The sequence below is a fragment of the Rhopalosiphum maidis genome, chromosome 2, assembly GCF_003676215.2.
Source record: "Rhopalosiphum maidis isolate BTI-1 chromosome 2, ASM367621v3, whole genome shotgun sequence".
NCBI classification, from domain to species: Eukaryota; Metazoa; Arthropoda; class Insecta; order Hemiptera; family Aphididae; genus Rhopalosiphum; species Rhopalosiphum maidis.
The window spans coordinates 42,219,596-42,242,582 of record NC_040878.1 but is presented as its reverse complement, the minus strand read 5'-3'; the positions used below and the strand labels follow the sequence as shown (position 1 = coordinate 42,242,582).

The 22,987-nt window shown below is 27.2% G+C and overlaps 2 protein-coding genes across 2 annotated transcripts; one reads left to right on the top strand and one right to left on the bottom strand.

Moving 5' to 3' along the window:
- Positions 1 to 1,329: 1,329 nt before the first annotated feature.
- Positions 1,330 to 13,588, bottom strand: LOC113554927 (ATP-dependent helicase brm). The gene is made up of 18 exons (XM_026959028.1): positions 13,468 to 13,588; positions 13,076 to 13,372; positions 8,272 to 8,433; positions 6,803 to 8,181; positions 6,576 to 6,723; positions 6,424 to 6,499; positions 6,102 to 6,357; positions 5,953 to 6,034; positions 5,719 to 5,876; positions 5,191 to 5,368; positions 4,858 to 5,100; positions 4,428 to 4,783; positions 4,017 to 4,347; positions 3,717 to 3,947; positions 3,464 to 3,652; positions 2,943 to 3,395; positions 2,653 to 2,836; positions 1,330 to 1,674 (listed from the first exon to the last, which is right to left on the bottom strand). The coding sequence occupies exons 2-18, from the start codon at positions 13,358 to 13,360 to the stop codon at positions 1,514 to 1,516; spliced, it is 4,872 nt and encodes a 1,623-aa protein (XP_026814829.1). The 5' UTR covers positions 13,361 to 13,372; positions 13,468 to 13,588; the 3' UTR covers positions 1,330 to 1,513.
- On the top strand, positions 9,566 to 11,909 carry LOC113554928 (inositol monophosphatase 1-like). Its single transcript, XM_026959029.1, has 6 exons — positions 9,566 to 9,619; positions 9,683 to 9,816; positions 9,892 to 10,142; positions 10,892 to 10,961; positions 11,376 to 11,527; positions 11,610 to 11,909. The coding sequence occupies exons 1-6, from the start codon at positions 9,569 to 9,571 to the stop codon at positions 11,708 to 11,710; spliced, it is 759 nt and encodes a 252-aa protein (XP_026814830.1). The 5' UTR covers positions 9,566 to 9,568; the 3' UTR covers positions 11,711 to 11,909.
- Positions 13,589 to 22,987: the final 9,399 nt, after the last annotated feature.

Sequence of the window (22,987 nt, the reverse complement as noted above, 5' to 3'; positions counted from 1 at the left end):
ACAACGATTGTAGGCGCCACAATAATAGCGCTATCTTTCTTTGACTTTCACATTATAAGGATCAGGGATCTAAGTTAAGCAGAATAGATCCCTGGATACAATATAGTCACCCTAAACAAAGCTATGGACGCTTGGTTACACGGAAAAACTTAAGTACGAGCGTCTAATAAACTATTTTGTAAACTTAATCCTTGGCTTTTAGGAATGGTAATTTAAGTTAAATAGAAAATTGATGCCGATGCATATAAGTTGATAGATTGATGGCTACAAATTGTATCGTAACTTACTCCTTCCAAGCCATACAATAATCCATGTGAGAAGCTTATCTTGAGTTTATGTATAACGGAGTGGTCGACAATGTTCTATATGAATTGAAAATTAATCAAATCAAAATGAAAAATCTTACATTGTAAAGGAACCAAGTTGATAGTGATAAGTGTGATTGCAGATATGGTGTTATAATCAGTTGTGTATATAGTAGTGAGGGGGTTAGGGGTTCAACCCCCCTTGAAATGTATGGTTGGTACGGGCATTGATTTTGATTATATAATTAATTGTTATTTAAGAATGGAAATTTTTTTTTAATCCACCCTGAAATTAATTTCTATATACACCACTGGTTAAAATAGGTTAGTCTACATAATATTTCTCCAAGAATTTTTTTTATGTTTCATGAAAATTTTAAAGTGTGTACTAGATTAAGTAATTCAATTATTATTTTAATTATTTATGAAAAATACCATAGAATTTAAGTAGATATTATTTAAAACTAATAAAAATACCAAAAATATAAAAACTAAAGCAACTGACAATGAACATCAATAAGTGAGATTTTAGAAAATGAAAATTTTTTTTCACAACTAAAACATAAATGTTACTATAAAATTTGATTTCACTACATCATTGCAATAAAAATAATAATAAATATTTAAGAGCATATACTTTAAGTGAATGGTATAATAAGTTATATATTTTTGTTGTTATACATAAATGTTAAAAATTAATAACAAGTTAGAGCTTAGAATAGTGTTACACAGACCAACTACAAAGAATAAACTTTTTTTAAAATCATTTGTAATTGAACTAAAAGAAATAATATGAAAATTAAATTTTTAATTTAAATATTTTAAGTCTGACTACTGAAGCGAGTTATAATTTAATTTTCAATTAATTCTCATTGTTCTTGGATAGAAACCAGTTTTAGACTGCTAAAAAATGGGATATAATATATTATGCAAAATTGAAGTTACTTAAACATAAATATATATAAAAACAAGGGATTGATTATTTACAAATGATTTCTTTGTGACCCAAATAAATCCACTAATATAATATAATATATGTATATTTAATTATAAACCAATATCTCATTTTTAAAAAGCTAAATCTAGTTTGAAAGATTTTAAAAAAAAAAAAATAAAAATAAATATATCCCTAAAATAATGTCATAAAACATTTCTTAAATTTAGAAACTAATATTTAAAGATTCACACACTAAATCTAAATTAGATGTTTATAAATTAGAATCTTCATCATCTTCATCGTCACTCACATGCTTCTTTTTTTTTCGTCGGTTAGATGTTCTAACTTCAGAACCTTTACCACGAGGTTTCATTTTTAATTTTAATTTCATTGAGGATGAAGTGGTATCAGCATCTGAAACCTCGTCTTCACCTAAAACATAAAGGACAAATGCTTACTAGCAAATTATTTTAATATCTACATAGAAAATTATTATTAACCAACTTTTTTATAAAAAATTATTTAAAATTAAAAATATAAAATAATTCCATTAAGCTCATAAATTATAATAATAAGGAGGACGCTACAAGTCTATGTTTAATACATGTACAACAGAACAAAGCAAATCTAAATACCCAATCAGCCTTAGAGCACACGCCTTATGGTCAAAAAGACTGGGCTTTTAGAATTTTGTTTATTGCTTCAAAAATACCAAATATTAATCTAACCCAACCTAGGTACCTTCTAATTAGGTGAATATTAAAATTAGATATAACTCCCAATCGTATACAATTTGATGCTTATACTATAGAAGGGTTAAAAGTTCATTATCTATTAAAAAATGATCTATAAGACTATGTGCGTGGAATACTGTGATATAATCTTATATGTAATAACATTGATATGAAAGTTTAATCTGTTTAAATTAAGTACCAATAAAAGCATTTGACAATTTTTATTTATTTGAGAGTAATAAATTAATGATTATTTCAATTTATCGAGTTTTAATTGATATATTTCAATACATGTTCTAAACAATTGTGTGCGTAGAATCTCGTGAATATTTTTAATGCGTTTTAATCTAGGGTTAATAATTATTACTACAGTTTATTTATAATAAATATTAAAGCAAATTATATATTATTGAATTTTTAGAGGAAAATATAAACCAGATTTTTATTAAAATAAATAAATAAAACTTTTTACTAGATCAAATTTTATATTATCCTTTACAAACTTTATATTAAGTAAATTTTTTATAGTTTGTACTATAAATAAACTTTAATAAGAATCTGTTACATGTATGGTTCTGTTTACACAAGTAGATATGACATACCCTTGATAACAAACAATTATATAATATGAAATACTAATATTGCTCAATTTTACTATTAAGATTTGCAATATTACTTTTTGTTCCTTCTTCTGGTCCGGACTCTGGAATATCAGTTGATTCTAATCGTTGACGAGAATTTGTGAAAACTGATTGTAAAACTATTGAATCTTCATGTATAAGTGAAGCTTCTTCATTATATATCTGTGCATTCTTACATAACTGTACAAAGTCAGCTTCTAGTTCATTTAAATCTGCATACTAAAATTTAATAAATAAAACAAAAATAAATATAGGTAGTTTTTAATTATTACACTCTTAACTACAATACATTCTTCAAATGTTTATTCAAATATAGGTACATTACCTTTCCGTCATCAATTTTTGCCACAATTTTTTTAATATCCATGGGTTTCTTTATTACTTCATAGTAATCAGGTAATTTGTGTCTAGAAGGTAGTTTCATAAATGGCTCACTCAATATTCTGGAATCAGCATCTGTATATTTTACTACAATATTCATAATAGTTTTCATTTTTTTTCGTAGTTTTATTTCTTCAGGTCCAATTGTTTTTCGCCGTCTAATTGGTGGATCATCATCATCATCTGCATTTCTTTTCCCTCTTTTTTTACCACGGTTTCCTTTACGGTTTGATTTTATTTCTTCTTCTTCATCATCTTCAAAATCGTCAACATTTTCATCAATTGCCTTCAACCATTCTTTTTCAGTCAAACTATCAGTGTAATCTACTTCTTTACGAGCACGAGAACCACGTCCCATAATCTCTTCAGAATCTTCTTCATATGTCCATCTCTCCACCTTGAAAATTATTTTTAAAAGTGATTTTAAGAGCAATATTAATAATAAAATAAATGAAAAAATTGTACCTCGTCTTCATCCTTAACAAGCCATTCTGGTAGTTCTGATATTTCAATTAATCTTGATTTTCTATTTGGACCAAATTTGGCTTCTTCTCTTCTACGTTCAAGATCCATTTTTTGGAATGATTCAAATTCTTCTACTGATCGAGCTATCATCTGGTTAACAACTTCATCATCAGGTACCTCATTTTCTTCCTAAAAATATACAAATGTTATTATATATTTCATTTAGGCACATTTAAATTACAAAAAAAATTACTTCATCATCTCCATCATCTTGATGTAGAATAGATTGTAAAAATTGTTGACGCTCTGATCCAGTTGATTTTTGATCAAACATACCAGCTTGGATAACTTTTTCATCCATATTTAATTTGTATCTGGCGGCAGCTAATATACGCTCTTCAACTGAATTTACGGTCATTAAACGAAGAACTCGTACTTCATTTTGTTGACCAATACGATGAGCACGATCTTGAGCTTGCAAATCCTATGAATAGAAAATATAAGCTGAAAGTTACAAGACAAAGTTACAAGTGATTTATTAAATAATTATTACTTGATGTGGATTCCAATCAGAATCAAATATAATAACAGTATCAGCCGCTTGTAAATTTAATCCAAGACCACCAGCTCTTGTACTTAATAAAAATAGGAAATATTCACTGCCTGCACTATTGAACTTTTTTAAAAGATCTCCTCTATCTTCAGCTTTAGTAGTACCATCTAAACGTAAGTATGCAAAACCCCGCCACCCTAAATAATCTTCCATAATGGTCATAAGTTGAGTCATTTGACAAAACAGTAATACTCTATGATTGGTAGCTTTCAGTTTGGGTAAAATTCGATCCAGTAACTCAAATTTTCCTGAAACTCTGTATAAATCTGGCCTACAGTAAATAAAAAAAATGTGTAAGATAATAATTAGCAAATGTTTAATATAAATATTATGATTCATTATTAAAATTACCCTTGAACAACATTTCCAGCAGTTCCAATATGTTCACAATATTTTTCTTCAATACTTTGGAACATAAATGGATGATTGCACAGTTTACGCAATTGTACAATAGTATTCATGAGAGCTTTAGCACCACCTTTACCTTGTTTGCCCTTTTCGGCACCATCAGTAAGTAATACACCTTTACTTTGCATATGTTTGTACAATACTCGTTGCAAACCAGACATATCACATTTGACAATGTATTCTACTTTATCAGGTAATTGAGACTCAACTTCTTTTTTCAGACGCCTTAACAAGAATGGACGTAATACTTTATGAAGACGACGAATAATCAAAATAGTTTCTTCTTCATTTAATTCAACCTATAAATATACAAAATTGAAATTTATAATAAAAAATTTCACACATAAATTAATATTTAATTTATAATAACTACCTTTTCTCCAGTAGTAGCAAATGGTGCATTAAACCATTGTTCAAATGTTGAACATGATTTAAATATTGATGGCAACAAAAAATTGAGAAGAGCCCAAAGTTCAGGGAGTTTATTTTGTAAAGGTGTACCAGTTAATAATAATCGGTGTGGAGCATTATAATGAGTGTTTAAGACTTGAGTCAATTTACAGTGATGATTTTTCATGCGATGACCTTCATCTATAATCATGTACTTCCAATGAAGCTAGAAATATATTGATATAATTATATACATTATTCACTATTTAAAATATAAAAAAAATTATTATGAAATAATAAAATAAATACTACTTACTTTAGCAAGAACTGATTTATCTTTTATAACATATTCATATGTAGTTAGTAAGACATTAAATTTATTAGATCGCATTTGTGTCTGTAAATTTCGTCGCATAATTGGAGAGCCTTTATAAGCTACAACAAAGACTGAAGGAGACCATTTTTCAAATTCCAATACCCAATTTGACATTGTACTAAAATTTAAAAAAAAATGTATATTATCTCAAATGTTAAAGTATAAGGTAAATTGATATTTGATAAAATAATTTCCAAAGGTTGAAACATCAAGAAAATAATTATTTCAGTTAGATTCGGATATTATTTTCATATTTATAATGAGTTCTACTCAGGAATATTATACACATTTAGTATCAATGACATATTTTAATTTAACCTTTTGAATTAAAATATTTGGGGCACTTGGTGAGTACTTACTCAAATATTGAAAACAATAACATATTTTATAAACTATAATGGAATAATTAGAATGAAAATTAAAAAAATATAACTTAACTTAATTTATACTAGAATTGTTAATACTTACGATAATGGCACAATGATCAAAAAAGGTCCATTTACTTTCTTTTTTTCCATAAGGTGAGTAATAAGACCTATTGTTTGAATGGTTTTTCCTAAACCCATCTCATCAGCAAGTATTCCATTTAAATTATTGTTAAATAATGAAACTAACCATTCAAGACCCTACATAATAAAACAAAGTCAAAGTTAAATACCGTTTTTTTTCTTCAAATTAATAATTAATAATTAATGGCATTACCTTTATTTGATATTCTTTAAGATTGCCATTAACTAAAATGGAAGCTTGTTCCGTAACACTTTCATGAATAGTATGAGCAATACTGAAAAAAAAAAATAAAAACATTGTAATTAGTTTTTTCTTTAATTTTGCTTTCATATATTTCTTACCTATAATAAGTATGTTCTTCTGAGGCATTTTTATATTCATCATCTTCCATTTTGGTTTTTTTAATTGGTTCTTTATCTTCAGCAATTTCTTTTTCAAAACTATTCTTTTTGATTTTTTGATTGCTTGATTCATCATCTTCTTGTTCATCATCATCTTCGTCATCAGATTCCTCCATTACCTCCCACCCAGGATGGGCATCTAACCAACTGTTCAATTGTGACGCAAGTGGAGCTTCTTCTCCTTTAAATATTCTTCCTGTGATAAAAATTAAAGTAAAATTTAGAAAATGTAAAATACAAATATATTTATTTAAGTTTTAACCTGTAGAAGGTTCATATACTGAAACATGCATGTCTGATTGCTGAGAACTTTCATCATGATCTTCGGGCCCATCACTCTATTAATTGATAGTGAAATAAGTAATTAGTTAATATGATTATTTTTAATTTATTTGGTATTAAATATAAACTTACCTTCTTTTTCTTTTTTTGTTCTTCTTGTTGCTTTCGCTTCTGTTCTAATTTATGTTCTTTTACCATCTCTGTTAGATTTCCAATATACTCGTCAGTTTGTGAGAGTAAGAAAGCTAAACGTTTATCTTTCTTTTGATCAATCAATTTTCTATAAAAAAAATTTAATATTTTTAGTTTTAAAACTATGACTCTACACAAGCATGAACCAAAAATAAAATAAGTTATACCTATAGCCTTCTTCATCTTCAGCCATCAATCTTCTCATACGCTCTTTCTCAATTCTTTCTTGTTCTTTCTTTTGTTCACGTTCAGCATTGGCATGATAATTAAGAACAGCTTTATTGAGACGTCCAATTTTTGCAATATTATTTCTATGATATTCTTTTAGATCTTTGCAGTGTTGCAATATAGTGCTTAGATATTCTTGATGTTTTTGACGTTTCTTCCTTTCAGCTTCCAATTTTTGTTGTTTTTCTAATTTTTCTGTAGCTCTAGCTTCTCGTAGACCTTGTCTTTTTGTTCGTTTATATGCTTTTACATTAACAGCAGTTTCTAAAGTAGTATCCCGACGAGTACAAGCGACTACTTCAGCTCTTAGTTGTCTTTGGAAATTTAATACTCTTAAAGCTCTAAGTTCAATTTCTACTTTGATTCGTAAATCATCACTCATTGTTGTTGGTAGATTACTTAATTGTTGTACACGATGAGCAATACGTGCAGCCAAACGGTTTTCACGTTCTTGTAATATTATTAAAGGATCCAAACCAACAGGCTTAGGGCATGATGTGGTTCTATTTTGTTTAACTGGAGGAGGAGGACCCTGTGTTTGTTGCTGTTGTTGAGGGGGCTGCTGCTGTTGTTGTTGTTGCTGCTGTTGAGGTTGTGGTTGTGGTTGCTGCTGCTGCTGTTGTTGTTGGGGTAATGATTGTTGTGGTGATGGTCCATTTGTTGTAGGCATGTTGGGTATATGTGGCGGTATACCAGCCAATTGTTGTGGACCACCCATCATAGGCGGCGGGACTCCTCCTATAGGTGGTTGACCAACAGGTTGAGGGGCATTTATTTGCTGTGAAGCTTGAGGTATTCCTGGAGCCATACTAGGAGGTGGTTGAGGTCCATTCATTGATACAGGTGGAGGTTGGTTTGGTGGTGGGCCTTGAGGGTGTTGGGCATTTGGAGGAGGTTGAATTTGTGTTTGCGTAGTAGAACCAGGCTGAGGCATTCGAACAGGAGATTGTGGAATTGGACCAGGAGGATTAGGTTGTCTTGGAGCATTTTGCATTGGCATTGGTAATCTCATAGGACCTCCTGAAGGCATTGGCATACTGCTTTCTACAATTTCTCCAGGTTCTAGTTGTCGATGGTGTGCTGAAGGCACCGGTGGATATCCTTGGGGTGAAGTTTTTCCTTGAACAGCCATAGCTAATTGTTGGGTTAAAGGTTGTTGTCGAGCCAATAGTCTATATGCCATTATCTGAACTCTAAGCTGTTGCATTTGGGCGGGAGTTAAATTGTTTTGGGCTACTGGTCCATTTGGTCCATTAGGATTTGGGGAATTTTGTTGAGGCGAAGGTGGTTTATCTGGATGTTGAGGAGGATAATTTCCCTAAAGTAAATTATATTGTTATTAAATTATTAATAAACATTTACAAATGGAGAGTAATTAAAAAGTAAAAATTAATATTGATTAACTTACTTGCATTGAAGAAGGAGGTCTTTGATTTGGATCCATATTACCTTGTCTTGCTCGTAGTGCCAATAATTGAGAGTATCTGGGGTCTTCTTGCAATCCTTTTTCTTCCATTGAATCTATTGCTCTTTGCAATGCATTTAAATTTTCTTGAGGTGGTCCACTGGGCTATAAAATATCAAAAGATATTTACTACAGATTTGTTAAATATTTATTAAATATATTGATTGACTAAATCTAAAAACACACAATTTATAAATAATGATAAAAACTCATATAAATTCATCCAACTACAGAAATTACTGAGATTGAATCTCAGTAAGTAAATTTTATATTAAAAGATAAAACCTTGTTTTAATAGAAATTTAAAATTTTACTACCTATTAAGCTTTACATTTTATTAAAAGTAATTAATAATAAAATTACACTGTTGTGTAATACACTGTAAACAACTTAATATATTTTATCAATAATTTACTAAGTAATACTTTGTTGTATGTTTCATTAGATTTATAAAATCAAATTGTAATCTACTTATATGATACAGTAAAATGTTTTAAGATATATTGTTTAAAAATGGAGAATAACACATTTACTATTGAAGTATAATAAATTAGCTTTTCTAAAAATATACAATTTTATTGGTGTTAATGTAAAATCCTCACTAATTTTTAAGATTACCTATCTATCAAATAAATAAATAATAATATGATAATGATATGTTTTATGTTACCAACACAATTTACCCACTAAAAATTTAAAATAAAATGTATTACATAAATATATTCATAGATTCATTAAAGGAATAACTTAACTAAACTTAACATTTTTTATTTTAAACATAAATAAGTTACCTCATTTTAAATAAAATGTTATATTATAATATTATAGTATATAATGCAATAAATATAATGTATACAGAGAATAAAAATCATTAAATAAACTATTTTTAATAAATATAATTTAAATTAATTATTTTGAATTTGCTATGAGCTAATTATGATCAAATATAAAAAATAATCAAATAACTGTTTATGTAGTATAGACCTACTATCTCATAATTGTATTAATATTTTTTAATTTGTAATTTTGGTCACACTACACAAGGTTTATTATAATTATATGTGTTGAATTATTTTTAAGATAAGAAATTATTAGGAAGTATTTTATAGATTACTTTGTGAAAGTTAAAATGTTAATTTTTTCAAAATTTTAAATCAAAATTTTTTTGTAATATATAATTTATATAGAGTATATATAATATATTTATAATAAACTTAAAAATTTAAAACTACTGGTTGAAATGGATCAATATTATAGTCATGCACTTAAAATTGTTTTGGAGGCTGGTGAAGTAAGTTTATTTAGATTTTTTTATAATGTGAAAATGTATTATAACATTAAGCATATTTTTTAGCTGTTGTTAAAAGGTTTTAAAAGTCCAAAAGAAATATCAACTAAGAAAAATGATAAGGACTTTGTAACACAATACGACAAACTTATTGAAAAAACAATAATTAACAGCATATTTCAATTATACCCAAATCATAAGTATTGGAAATTTGACCATAAAAAACATTAATTATTATCAATACTTATAAAAAAAACATAAACAATTGTATACAGATTTATTGCAGAAGAAAGTGCTGCAAATAATATTTTAACAGAGGAACCTACATGGATACTTGATCCAATTGATGGAACAACTAATTTTATACAAGGATTTCCATTTTGTTGTATTTCATTGGCATTGGCAGTAGAAAATGAAATAATAATAGGAATAGTTTATAATCCAATAATAAATCAATTATTTACTGCTCAAAAAGGAAAAGGGGCATATTTGAATAATGAAAAAATACAAGTATCAAGTACTGAAGGTAACTAAAACAAAGTAGACAATATTTAGCTTAATTTAAATTTTTAACTATAAATATTTAATAATTAGTTTATATAACTGCGAGTATAAAAAGTGGAGCAATAGATACAAATATTTCTTAAAACATTTTTTTTTCCACTTGAAATATTATAATTGCATAATAATATGCAATTCAAATGATAAAATATTTATTAGATGTATGCAATACCCACATTTGTTAATTGTTATCTCTATTTTACAAGTGATAATGTACAGTCAATAGTTTCCATTTTATTTTGTAAGTTTTAATATGAGTGAATCGATCTATCAATTTAATGACTATAAGTTTATCTGTATTTTTTAATTTTTATACTATAATTAAAGATGAGTTATTGAAATTTTTTAAATGTAATATGTGACTTACATATAATTTGATTAATAACATAAAATAAAAAACTCTGAGAACCAGATAATGTTACTATTTATTAACTTTAAATGTAATATATCAATTCTAATATTTAAGCTAATGAAACTAAATATAAACGCTTAATATAAATTTGTAACGGTATGCGCTTTTAAAAAATATGAGTTTGAAAATGTTGTTATTTCAATCATACGTACATAAAAATTACTGAGCAATTTTATAATCATTCATCCAATAAAATATATTTTAATTTTTCCCAAAAATAACAGAATTTTAGATTTTAAAAAATTGGCATTATTATGTAGAAGTTGTTTTGTTCAGAATCTAGTAGATTATTTTATTTTCAGATCTTAATAATGCTATGCTTGGACATGAATTTTATTCTACGACCAAAATTGATATAAGGAAATTCCGTGGGTAAATATGAAATTTAAATTGACAAGTTTTTTTTTGCTATATTTTGGCCTATAAGGAACATAATTGGGTGGGGATCAAAATGCATCCAAACTCACAAACCTTCCAACAATTTGATATACTCTTAATGTCAGCATAAGTCAACATTGATTGCTACTATTAATCTATATTTATTTTACTGTTTACTCATAGGCCGGAGTATACAGATTTTACTAAAATAATTTACAATTATTCATTTAAATTGTATTAACTAAAGAAGTTTAGTCTATTTAAAATAATTAATGTTAATTATCTGTAACTTATATCAACTTGTTTTACTAATATTTTAACAATTAAGATGAATTCAATTTCATTTAAATTATTAAAATGTTGCAATTAAAAATGTATAAAAATTAAACATATTATTATACTTAATAGATTAAGAAGTTTAGGATCAGCAGCAATAGCTTTATGCTATTTGGCAATGGGGGCAGTAGATATATGTTATTATAAAAAATTAAAGTGTTGGGATGTAGCAGCAGGAGTTTTGATTATCCAAGAAGCTAGAGGTTGTGTACTTGATTCAACAGGTAAAAATTTTAGTAAAAATACAATACAAAGTTTATAATTAGTATAAAATATGAATACCTACATTTAGAACAATATTTTTAGGAGGTGAATACAAGAACATAATGGATGCTGATATACTTGCTGCTTGTACAAGAAAACTAGCAGACAATTTTTTGAAATTAAAAGACAATAATTTCAATTAAGTATTGAAGTAAAATAAAATACAAAATATTATTATTTGAGATGTAACATTTAAACCATTTCATCTTAAAAGTAAACTACAAAACTTTAAATAATGAGTAAGAACTAAAATTCAAGATTTAAATTCTATTTCAAATCATGATAAATTTTAAGTCATCATCAACATATGTCAAAATAATAATAAACAATATTTATAAGAAATACTGTAAATTATTTACTGCCAATTATCAATAAATGACAACAAAAATTTAGTTATAGCTAATATAATATCTATAATAATGTGAATAGAACAATCATTATGACTATCAGCTATCTGAGTTTTCAAAGATTTTTGAAGCTTTAGGTATACCTGATTATCACTTTTGGTTAACTCCAAACATTTAAGATGCAATACTTAACAGTTAATGGTAAGTATTATTATAAGTAGGGTTTAGGATTTGTTGTATTTGTATACTCTTTAATTACGGCAGAAGAATATTCAAATAGAAATATGAACTTCTTGTTTTAAGACATAACGAACATTAATACAAAAATGTATACTGCATATTTTTGAATACTTTTAGTATATTTACGTATTTTCACATTTTAATTTAAGTAAATGCTGTACAAGTTATAGGGAGTGTATTTTAGTTATGTTTTAATTTTCTAGTCAAGGCATTGTATAGGACTATATATCAAAAAATATCTCACTGTACAAGTAAATATTTCATTAGTTCAACATATGGGTATTTACTTGATTTGAAGGATAGGTTAATGTTACATAATGATTAGTCAAATATAATATAAAAACCTACCAATCATAACATAAGAACACTTATAACATCAGATACAAATTTTTAAAAGTTCACCTGATTCTCAACAGACTACACTGTTGCTTGAGAGGATATTTCAACAGAATATTTTGTTATCAATGCAAATTCATATATTTTTTTTTTTTTTTTGTTAATATGACTACTTATTTGGTTAGATATGTAAACTGTACTTAGTATTAATTTGTATTTATTTTTTAACTTTGATATGTGTGTGCTATTATGGAGTTAAATAGGACAATATATATATTTTTTTTGCTTAAATATTTTTATAATATACTGAATTAATAAGGATTTATGTTGAATTAATCAAATACAACAAATTTCATATTATCTTATACCTACAGTATTGTTAAGACTTATACTAGGCTGTCAAACTTGATTTCTACTTAAATACTAACTTACTATATTTGTGTTCAATAAGACAAAAAACCAATCAATTAAATGCCTTTGAAATGTTTTTTAAATGTCCCTAAGTAATTGGTTTTATTGGAAACATATAACTACTTATTTTATAATAATACGATCATGTACTAAGTAATTGAAATTGAGATATACTTGAATGCCTGGAGGTGGAAATGTTTGTGTGCCCTGCTGCATGTTGGGCGATGCCGGAGCACCCGGCTGGCCTGGGGAATAATTTTGAGGAGGCAATGGCTGAGGAGTGGTGGGTGGCTGTTGCTGTTGTACTTGTGGCGGCTGTTGTTGTTGCTGTTGCTGCTGTTGTTGTTGTTGTTGTTGTTGCTGCTGCTGCTGTTGTTGGTGTTGTTGAGGTTGTGTCGGAGGCGGCGGTTGATGATTGGGCCCCGGGGGTCCCATTGAATTTGGCGAGGGGCTGGCCATTTCCGAAAGCACCTGAAAATGCCGAAAAATTTAACTACCTAATCAGAGAACGCAACAAATTATTGCGCTTAAATAATAATATAAAATTAATTGACAGTTGTTTTTACCCAAAGCCTCTAGAGAACGAAAATTGAAATCTCCGTCGAAACCTAACAAAATCAATAGAAAACAAAACTTGTTTGAAGATAAAAAAAAAAGTCAATCGTGAAAAAGCACAGTAAGTGTATAATGTATACAGACTATACCGCAAACGAACCCAGTGACACGATAAACAAAACACAAGTTCAGTGTTTCCGTGTTTAGTTACACTAAACTACTTTTGTCGTCGGCATATCGGCAACACTGGTTTACAACTAAGGGTTATATTTTAAGCTTAATCTCTTTTCAAGGCGCAACGGAAAATCTTTACGTGTCTATAAAACTGCCTATCTAAAATTTAGTTAGGCGCTACACCATTCGGTAAACAAATTAAAAAATACTCATTGTTCTATTAAATATTAATATACAGTGCTTGATTTGGAAAAAAACTAGAAGGGGGACTCAGTAGATGTTGGATGAATGAGCGTTCCACAAAAAATTCAACATCACCTTCAGCCACCCATAATCCCCAAAAACCATTAAATGTATTGTATAAAAATATTTTAAAATAAAGAAACACCTATTTATTTATTACACATCATCCAATTACATTATAATTTAAATTACGATTTATAAAGATATATAACATGTTATTAATAACTCATCAATACACCTACAAAAAACTTATCATGTATTATTATTTATTACATATATACACCGATACACCCATGTCCCATGCACACGAATACAGTATTGTGCGACACCAACGTCGTCGAGAAACGCTTTTATGGTATACAGCACAACGTGTGGTTGAAGATATAAGTATGACGTAAAAGTTTAGCTACCGAGAACAACCAAAATAATATAAATACGATAAAATGCAATTTATTGAATAAGAAAAAAAAACAGTATTGTACATCGAAAAATGGGCTTCGAATCAAACGTATGTTATATACGTGTACATTTAAGCAATAGCAATAGAATAAATATCAATTACGTCGATCTGCGTTTGCGATCCTATGTGCGAAAATAAAAAGAACGAAGAAAAACGTCCGGGGGACTGTCGTCGGCGGTCGTACTCGTTACCGCGATCGCAACCGCTACGAACGCAAACGGCGAAAAAATCGTATATACGCACGACTTTCAAAAGACGCAAACTACGCGAATACGAAAAGAACGGGTTGGAAAAAACTCTGGAAAAGTCTTAAAATCCCGTGAAAAGTTTATACATAATAAATAATTGTTTAATATTTTAACTTTTAATTTTTTATCCGAGAGGGGGGGATTTTTCCGTTCGATGGGGGGGGATGCACGGATAAGGTTTTAGATTCTTCTTTTCTTTTTTATTATTCTTATTCCTGATCTTATTATTATTATTAATATTAATATTTTTATTATTATTATAATTATTTTATTCTTATCATAACTTTTATTTAAATTGTGCGTTTATCGGCGATTGCACTATTGGGGTTTCTACGGTTTCTTGTTATTTGTCACAGAACATGATACCGGTCCTGTGTAATCGCTAATGAACCGTGTATAAAAGGCCCGGCGAAACGACCAGCTTTGATATTCACTGTCTGTCCTCCGTCGTAGCAAGACCCACCCCGGGCAGACTTGCGCGATTAGGGAAGGCATCTAGTATCTATATATTTTGATCTTTTACATATTATGTTGCCTGTACATCATATTGCTTGTACTCGTATTATTAAATAGTATTATTAGTATTATTCATACCTATTCGCAGCTTTAACATTTCCTTACCTCAAGCTCTGGTATATATAAACAAAATTTTACCTTGGCCTTGTTCCGTGGCCTATAATATAAGTCTGACATCGTTCGGGCAGTGCATCGGTGGTTGGTTTGTTGCGTTTGCGCGAACACTGATTGTCGCATCTGTATTAAATATTTGCTTTAATGCATATTTTATTTTTTCTGTTTCCGTGTTATGCGATAAACAACCATTCGTAGGAATACGTTATTCGTAAGTGTTCAAGTATGATTCCTGAACAGAACGTATATTTGTAAAACCCCGTTTCCCTGTGCGTTATCGTCATTGTCGAAATATGCACAGAGCTACGGCGGGTTATACGTTCCGCAGAAATGACAAGTCGCGCGTACGTCGGATCTAGCGAGCATAAGGCACAGTTCCAGTGACTCGTCAGAGTTCCGCGTTACGGTTGTATCGCTCTCGTTTGAGCTGCCCGTCTAGTGTGCCGCTGTAATGATCTGACAACGCGTGTAATTCGATTCTGATCCGATTATTCGGTGGCTGTGACGTCGTTGAATGACATACGAATCTGTTCAAAACATTGTACACATTATGAAAATGTTAATTTTTTTTTAGGTAGTGTTTGTAAAATTGTAACGCATAATAATTTTTTATTATACAAGATCTTTTTTAGTAATACATATATCCACGTTCATTTAGTTAAGTTTATTATTTATAAGCACCTAGTAATGAATATATTTTTTTATAGATTTCTTATAAAAAATGAGCAATTAACTAACTGTGGCCAATGTTAAAAGTGAATTAGTGTAAAATTTGTTGAAAAAATTACTAATAGATTTGAAATTTTCTTCTTTTATATATTATTATAATAAAAGTGAAAAATAGTCACGTTCACAATATCTAGGATCGCAACGGTCGCATAGAAAAAAAGTTTAGGTGTGGTTTCCGAAGCCTAACCATTGATTATATTAATTAACCAATTTTTTTTTTTATAGTCGATACAAATATACAAATATTATGGCTATAGGTTTAAGTTATAGGTATATTTTGCATCAGGAAAAACTGACGATTTACGAATTCACTACAGCAAATGTTGCGTTTCCAGCGTTCCGTTTCAAACAAAAGAAGGGGTATGCTTAAGAAAAAACATTAAAAAGAAGGCGGACTCCGTACCCCACGATCATCCACAATTCAAGCATTGTTAATATTTATATTGTTATTAGCAACAGCAATAGAAGTATAGAATGGCGTTTTTATCAAATAAGTACCTACACATATGATTCAATGATTGCATTTTTTTTAAACTTATTATATTAATGTTTTTTGAAATTATAAATTATTCTCAATTTACTAATTATATAAGAATAAATAATAATAGTTTAATATACTATGTATAATATTTTATTAATATAAAATAAAATCTATTATTACCCATAAACGACATGGATTACGAAAGTGCTAAACGAGCTAAAGACACAAAAAAGGTACTCTCAAATTGTACTTACGGGACATTGGTATTCTTGTCTATGGCTTCAACTATATATAACACACTTGTAAAATAACATTATCAGTGGAATATCTTAGCAGAGGACAATAAAAAAAAAAAATAGATTTTTCCATTTACATGGTTTTTACATAACTAAATAGTTAAAAGTAGTATTTATTAGTGTGTAGTAGTGGCATATATACTCGAATAATCTACTACTCAACTAAATTCTGTCTTTTCAATAAATATTATCAAATAGCTAAGTCAATAGTTCCCGAAGTATATGTAATGTATATTATTATTTATTGAAATGGGGGGCATATAAAGAGCCTCTAATATAAAAATATTCAATTTTCTTTTTACTTTAGGATAAATTATGTAAATTGAGAATAACTGTAAAAGCACTATTTTAGCTTCGGTTGAAAACTTGATATAAATTCAAATAACTGTGTAGGATGAGCTTGCAAGCTTTATCTCGAAATATAAGGATTTAGAATAGATTCAAGTTAAATGTTTAAAATAATTTATTATTCTATAATTGATATAATTATTGCAGTGTACTGTGCGTACAAAATAATTTAAAAAATATGTTAACTATTAGGATAATTACGAAGAAAATGAAATATAATATTTTTTTCATTACACCAAAATATTGGTAGGTATAATTAAATATCTATTTATTAAGTCCCCTTCCCCTCATACAACTAATAACTTACTTAATCAATGATATATTGTCATGATTATATGCAGTATCCTGTGAGAGAATTTACTCGTTTCAAAATCTCTTGAAACAATGGAGATATCATAATTTTGTTTGTTTTTTTAAAGACTCACTGGGACAAGGACTACAAGTATTTCATATTTTAATTTAATATTTTGGTAAAAAAGTTTTAAAAAAATCAAAAAAAAGCCATTTTGTAGTTTATTTTTCTGAAAACTTTGATATTTCAACATTTTATTTTCATTAATCTCATGATTTATATTATTTTTTTTAGTTTCGAAAGAAATTTTGAGTTATTCAATATCATTTAAGTGACAGCGTTGTGACAGTATTATCAAATTCCTGGCTCGCGGGATCGTGCCCACATAATTATACAAAAATATTCTTAAAACTAAAAAAAAAATATTAAAAATCATGAAATTAATGAAAATAAAATGTTGAAACATCAAAATTAAACACCTTCTATATTCTTTAAAAATATATTTTCTTAAATTTTTTGCTAAAACATTAAATTAAGATATGAAATACTTGTAGTCTTTGTCCCTGTATGTCTTTTAAAAACAACATAATTATGATATATTTATTATTTCAGGAGATATCGCAATGAGTAAATCCTCACTGGATTAAATTTAAAATATTTTAATATGTAACTATGTATTAATAAATTAATATTGCCTTCACAAATAAAAATATTACATTGTAATTATTTATAATATGAATTAAGAAAAATTATTAAAAGAGTTTAGCACTTTATATTTTATAAACATAAAATTTATGAAAATTGCAAACAATATATACAACAAAAGTATTGTAAAGAATCTCGATAATTTATAATTAATCCTATGTACAGCGTATGACATAGTAATTGATTTATCATAATTAAATTTGATCTTATATACACGCTATGTTTACCTATTCATTTTTAAAAATGCCTACCTAATTTATTTAGTTTTTAGCATCAACCTAAATTTTAATTTTACACATACGTTTGTATACATAATGGTTATATGGTTGTTTATCATGCATTATGTCAAATAAAATAATATTTTTTAATATCATTTGACAGAAATTCAGTATTTAAGCTGGTATCACTATCACTAAGGTCTTGTAATGGGAGTTTCCTGTTTTCTGTTAGTATGTGTAATGAATTCTCGTTGGTAATTATGTTGGACAGTGGTCTAAGTTCGTAACTAATGGAATTTTAAACATTGCAAACATACATAGCTATACTAACATAAAGTCATAATGTCATAAAGATGGAAAAAATATACACATAGAATATAAATATTAAATATATACGTAAACTTTGTACAAGGAATTCTGAATTATACAAAAATAACAAAGATCTAAACTACAAAAAAAGTACTGCATAAAAGTAAATAATTTTAAATAGTTACCAAATGTATGAATAATTTTTGCTTATACAAGCTATGATGATGTAAAACTAAATAAGTGCAACATAAATGTACTACTTTTTAAAATTATATTATTTAAAATAAAAGTTGTATTCATTATTATATTATAGAATTAATTAGGTAAGATGTTATATAAATATATAATATACAAAACATATATTCATAATATTTGAGAGCCAACTTTTTTTTTTCTAAAAGCTTGAACATTTAAAACAATTGTTCTCTTAAAGTAAATATTGATAAATTACAGAATCGGAATCCAATTATTATTACCTAAATAAATAAAATAGTTCAATATGATTGGAACTGGAAAAAAAATCAAAAAGTTTTTTATTAAAAAAATATTAGTACTGGTTTCAATTAAGATTCCTGAGCATAGAAAAAAGATTCCAGTAAATTTTTAAATCCCATATTTTTAATAGGTTCCGATTCAAATAGATAATACTATTTATCGAGAAAAATGACAAGAAAGGTGAAATATACTCAAATTATTACAATTTTTATTTTTGTTGTATAAGCAATTTAACACGTTAATAATTTTAAATGAAAATATATAATTAAAAATAAGAATCAATTAGTTTAGACTTTCTTTTAAATTAAAAAGAAGAACCATTCACCTTAATTCAAATGCATTATTATTATTATGAATATTGCATATATTAAAAAAAAAAAACGTTATCATAAAATTATACACAGTCATTTATTCGAAAGGAAATTAAAAATTAAATATTTTGTACTTGATTTGAAAAAATAAAAATCGATAATTTTTTTTATATAATATTATAAACTATTTAAATAAATTTAATTAGTTGTCATCCGTTTTGAATGTTTTGATAATATTTGATTCATGGATATTTCCCCGTCTGCCATTTCCCCGTAACCAATTCCCCGTAAGACATTTCCCCGTCCAATACCTCTCCCCGTAAGATACCTCCCCGTCGAATACCTTTCCCTGCTAATATTATATTTTTATCATCTGGTTAGGTTAGGTCAAAAATATAAAAATGTTAGTTTATAGAGCATTTAAATAGTACATATTATATATGATGAATTTAAAAAAAAAGTTGATGTATAAATCATGTAAATAGAATAGATTATAATATAAAATTAATTTAAAAAAAAAAATAAAAATGTTAATCTATAATAAGTATAATATAAAAATTACCATAAAACATTTTAATGTTGTAGTTCTAAATTATGAGCAATTCCAATTAAGTATTCATCAAGATCACGTTCGTTATATGTGAACATAATATCTTCTATACGTTTAGCAACATCCCGATATATCTTCTTTTTTTTTGCAGGAGGTTAGCAGATACTGCTCGTGAAGAACACGGCATTTGAGCAATAATTTGTTGTGGAGTTAATTCACTTTGATTCGACATTTCTTTTATTTGTGAAATACATTTTTTAACACCGATTTCTTCAGCATTCGGTGTATGATTATGATCGTCTTAATGAAAAGAAACCTCATTATTTATTGTATGTGCTCTTCCACGGCATTTATCATTATTGTATCTAATACATTTCCAATAAGTTTTTTCTTTTTTCATATAATCTTTTTCAAAAATATATCCCGAGTATACTAGTAAGTTTTTTCCTTTTGAACTTTTCACAAAATTTAAAGACATTGTAGAAATTATTTATGAATTAAATTAAAATAACGCAGGTTATAACAATAAACAAAATAACGAACAAATACAGACGGCGTGAAACAAAATTAAACGAAAATCAAAAGCGGACTGATGATCGTCAGCAGATTATTATCTCTATCGCCGTCGTAACGCTATTACTTTATCTTCGTATTATTTTGGTTTTGCTCCGATAACGAAAAATATATAACAATAAATAGTAGTAATAATATTGAAGTCGTCGACCTAACCTAACCATAATGGACGAAATAAATGTCATTTATAATATATAATGTTTATATGATCTATAGATTAACATTTTTATATTTTTTTTTTAAATTATAATCATTATTCTTATAAGATAATATAAATATAATTATATTAATGAGGAAAGGTATCAGACGGGTAAATGTCTTACGGGGAAAGGTATTGGAGGGGAAATGTCTTACAGGGAAGTGGTTACGGGGAAATGTCTGACGGGGAAGTGACCGGGTACCTAATATTTATATTATGACGTCTGTAATATTATTATTCTTATTATCTTTAAATAGAATTACTCTAGATTTGTTGATGAATGATGATTGATAGGTATTTTGTTTTAATTGGCATACAATTATTAAAGAAATTATTAATATTGCAAGAATCATGATAACTGTTTATAGTGTATTTTACCAAATTCGTATTCCTGAATAACTATTTTCCCAGAAAATCATTTTATGAAGACCCGATTATAGAAAAACCACTTTACACAAAATATAACCAGATTTATTTTCTATATTTGAAAATATTGTTATTATGTCATAGATAGCTATATAGTTATGGTTATAATATATATTATTATAACTATATGTGCATAAGTATATTATATGATGGGTATAGATTGGCAAAGGTAGCACATACTTTGTTATTGAAAGTATCATTCAGATCTTAATTTCATACTGACCGAATTTCATAAAGAAAAAGTTAATACAGCGATTGGCATTATTAATTTTGGTATTGGTTAAAAAAATTGATACAATTCAAAAATCAAATGAAGGCATAATAATAATGTATTATCCTATGAATAAAAAAAGATATTGAGCAGAGTTAAGGTAAAAAAACGGTTGATAATATTTTATTTTTTATTTTCTAATTGTTGAGCTATCATAGTTGTATAATAGTGGCTTTTTAATGAAATAAAAAAAAAACCGCCTGCTAACATTATTATACCTTTTTTTTCTGTTTAACCGATGTCGCCGCGGGAACTGTTTTTGCATTACTTTCGTAACGCCGCCATCGTTTATTAAATACAAATACATGTTATTATTAATTTTTTACAATTGAGTTTTTGTCACTTAAGAGCACACATCTAAAGTGATACGTTTTATTGAAAATAGAATACATTTGTAGCTTCTTCTAAAGTTCATATTCCAAAAACGGAATTTAGGTGAATCTTTTGATTAAAATTAAATTAAATTTAATAATAAAAAAAAATTAAAGCTCAAATATTTATATAAATATTATCATTATTTTAAATTCAAGTTAAATATTTTTTTTTATGTTTAGATTTAAATAATTACAAAAATTTACACAACACTTTTAATTTTTCAGTAAATTGATATATTGTTAACTATGTTAAATTGTACTATTGATCATATTAAGCATAATACTTGTTTATTAATAATAAATAAATAACTTTGGAGGCTTCTGATCTCTACTTTGCAGCTTACATAGCCCTCCATAAATCTGACTGAAGTGTTTCATAAAGCATATTCATCTTTCTTTCATACGTACTTCAATAACACGCTTATTCAAATTTTGATTTTTGGAATTTTTAATAGGTTTTTAATAGTTTCAAACCTACATTTTTAGATATCTTCTTTGATTCGTTAAACTATCTAAGGATAATATCATTTTTTTTCCAAATTAAATTTGTTCTTTTTCAATGTAAATTATTGAACAGGATTTTTAAAATGTTCATGTATATAAATTAAAATTTGAATGAATAGTTATTGAGTTGTTATAATTTATGCATACGGTATAATAGTCCTTAAAATTGGTTCACTTGTATTATCAAATATTAAATGTAATGTTTAGTCTAGACATCTTAATTCTAGAGACTAGTATTTGATATATTTTGGAAATTGTATTATTCATTATAAAACGATAATGGTTAATATATTAATATTAATTACAATAATACCATCATAGTTATAATCCCTATACTTAAACTATTTCCGATATCATTGAATATTCATGGAAATTCTTAGTAGTTTAATAATTCATAAACTATTTGTTCAGATGTTGATTATATCATCAATATTAAGATATTAAAAAAAAGTTATCTAACACTTTATTTATTGTAAAAAGGGTAGTATTCGTGTGAAGAAAATTAAGTTTGCAATAACGCAGGACACTCTTTAAAAAAAATCGATTAAGCTGGCATTTTAAAATGTGGTTTTTAGGTACATACTTGTACAATTAAAAAAATGAGAATTATTAAAGAAAATATGGAGGTGAATAAACTGGTGAGTAAATCACTTTGTAAACGTATTATATAAAAAAGACCATCATCACATCTCTCA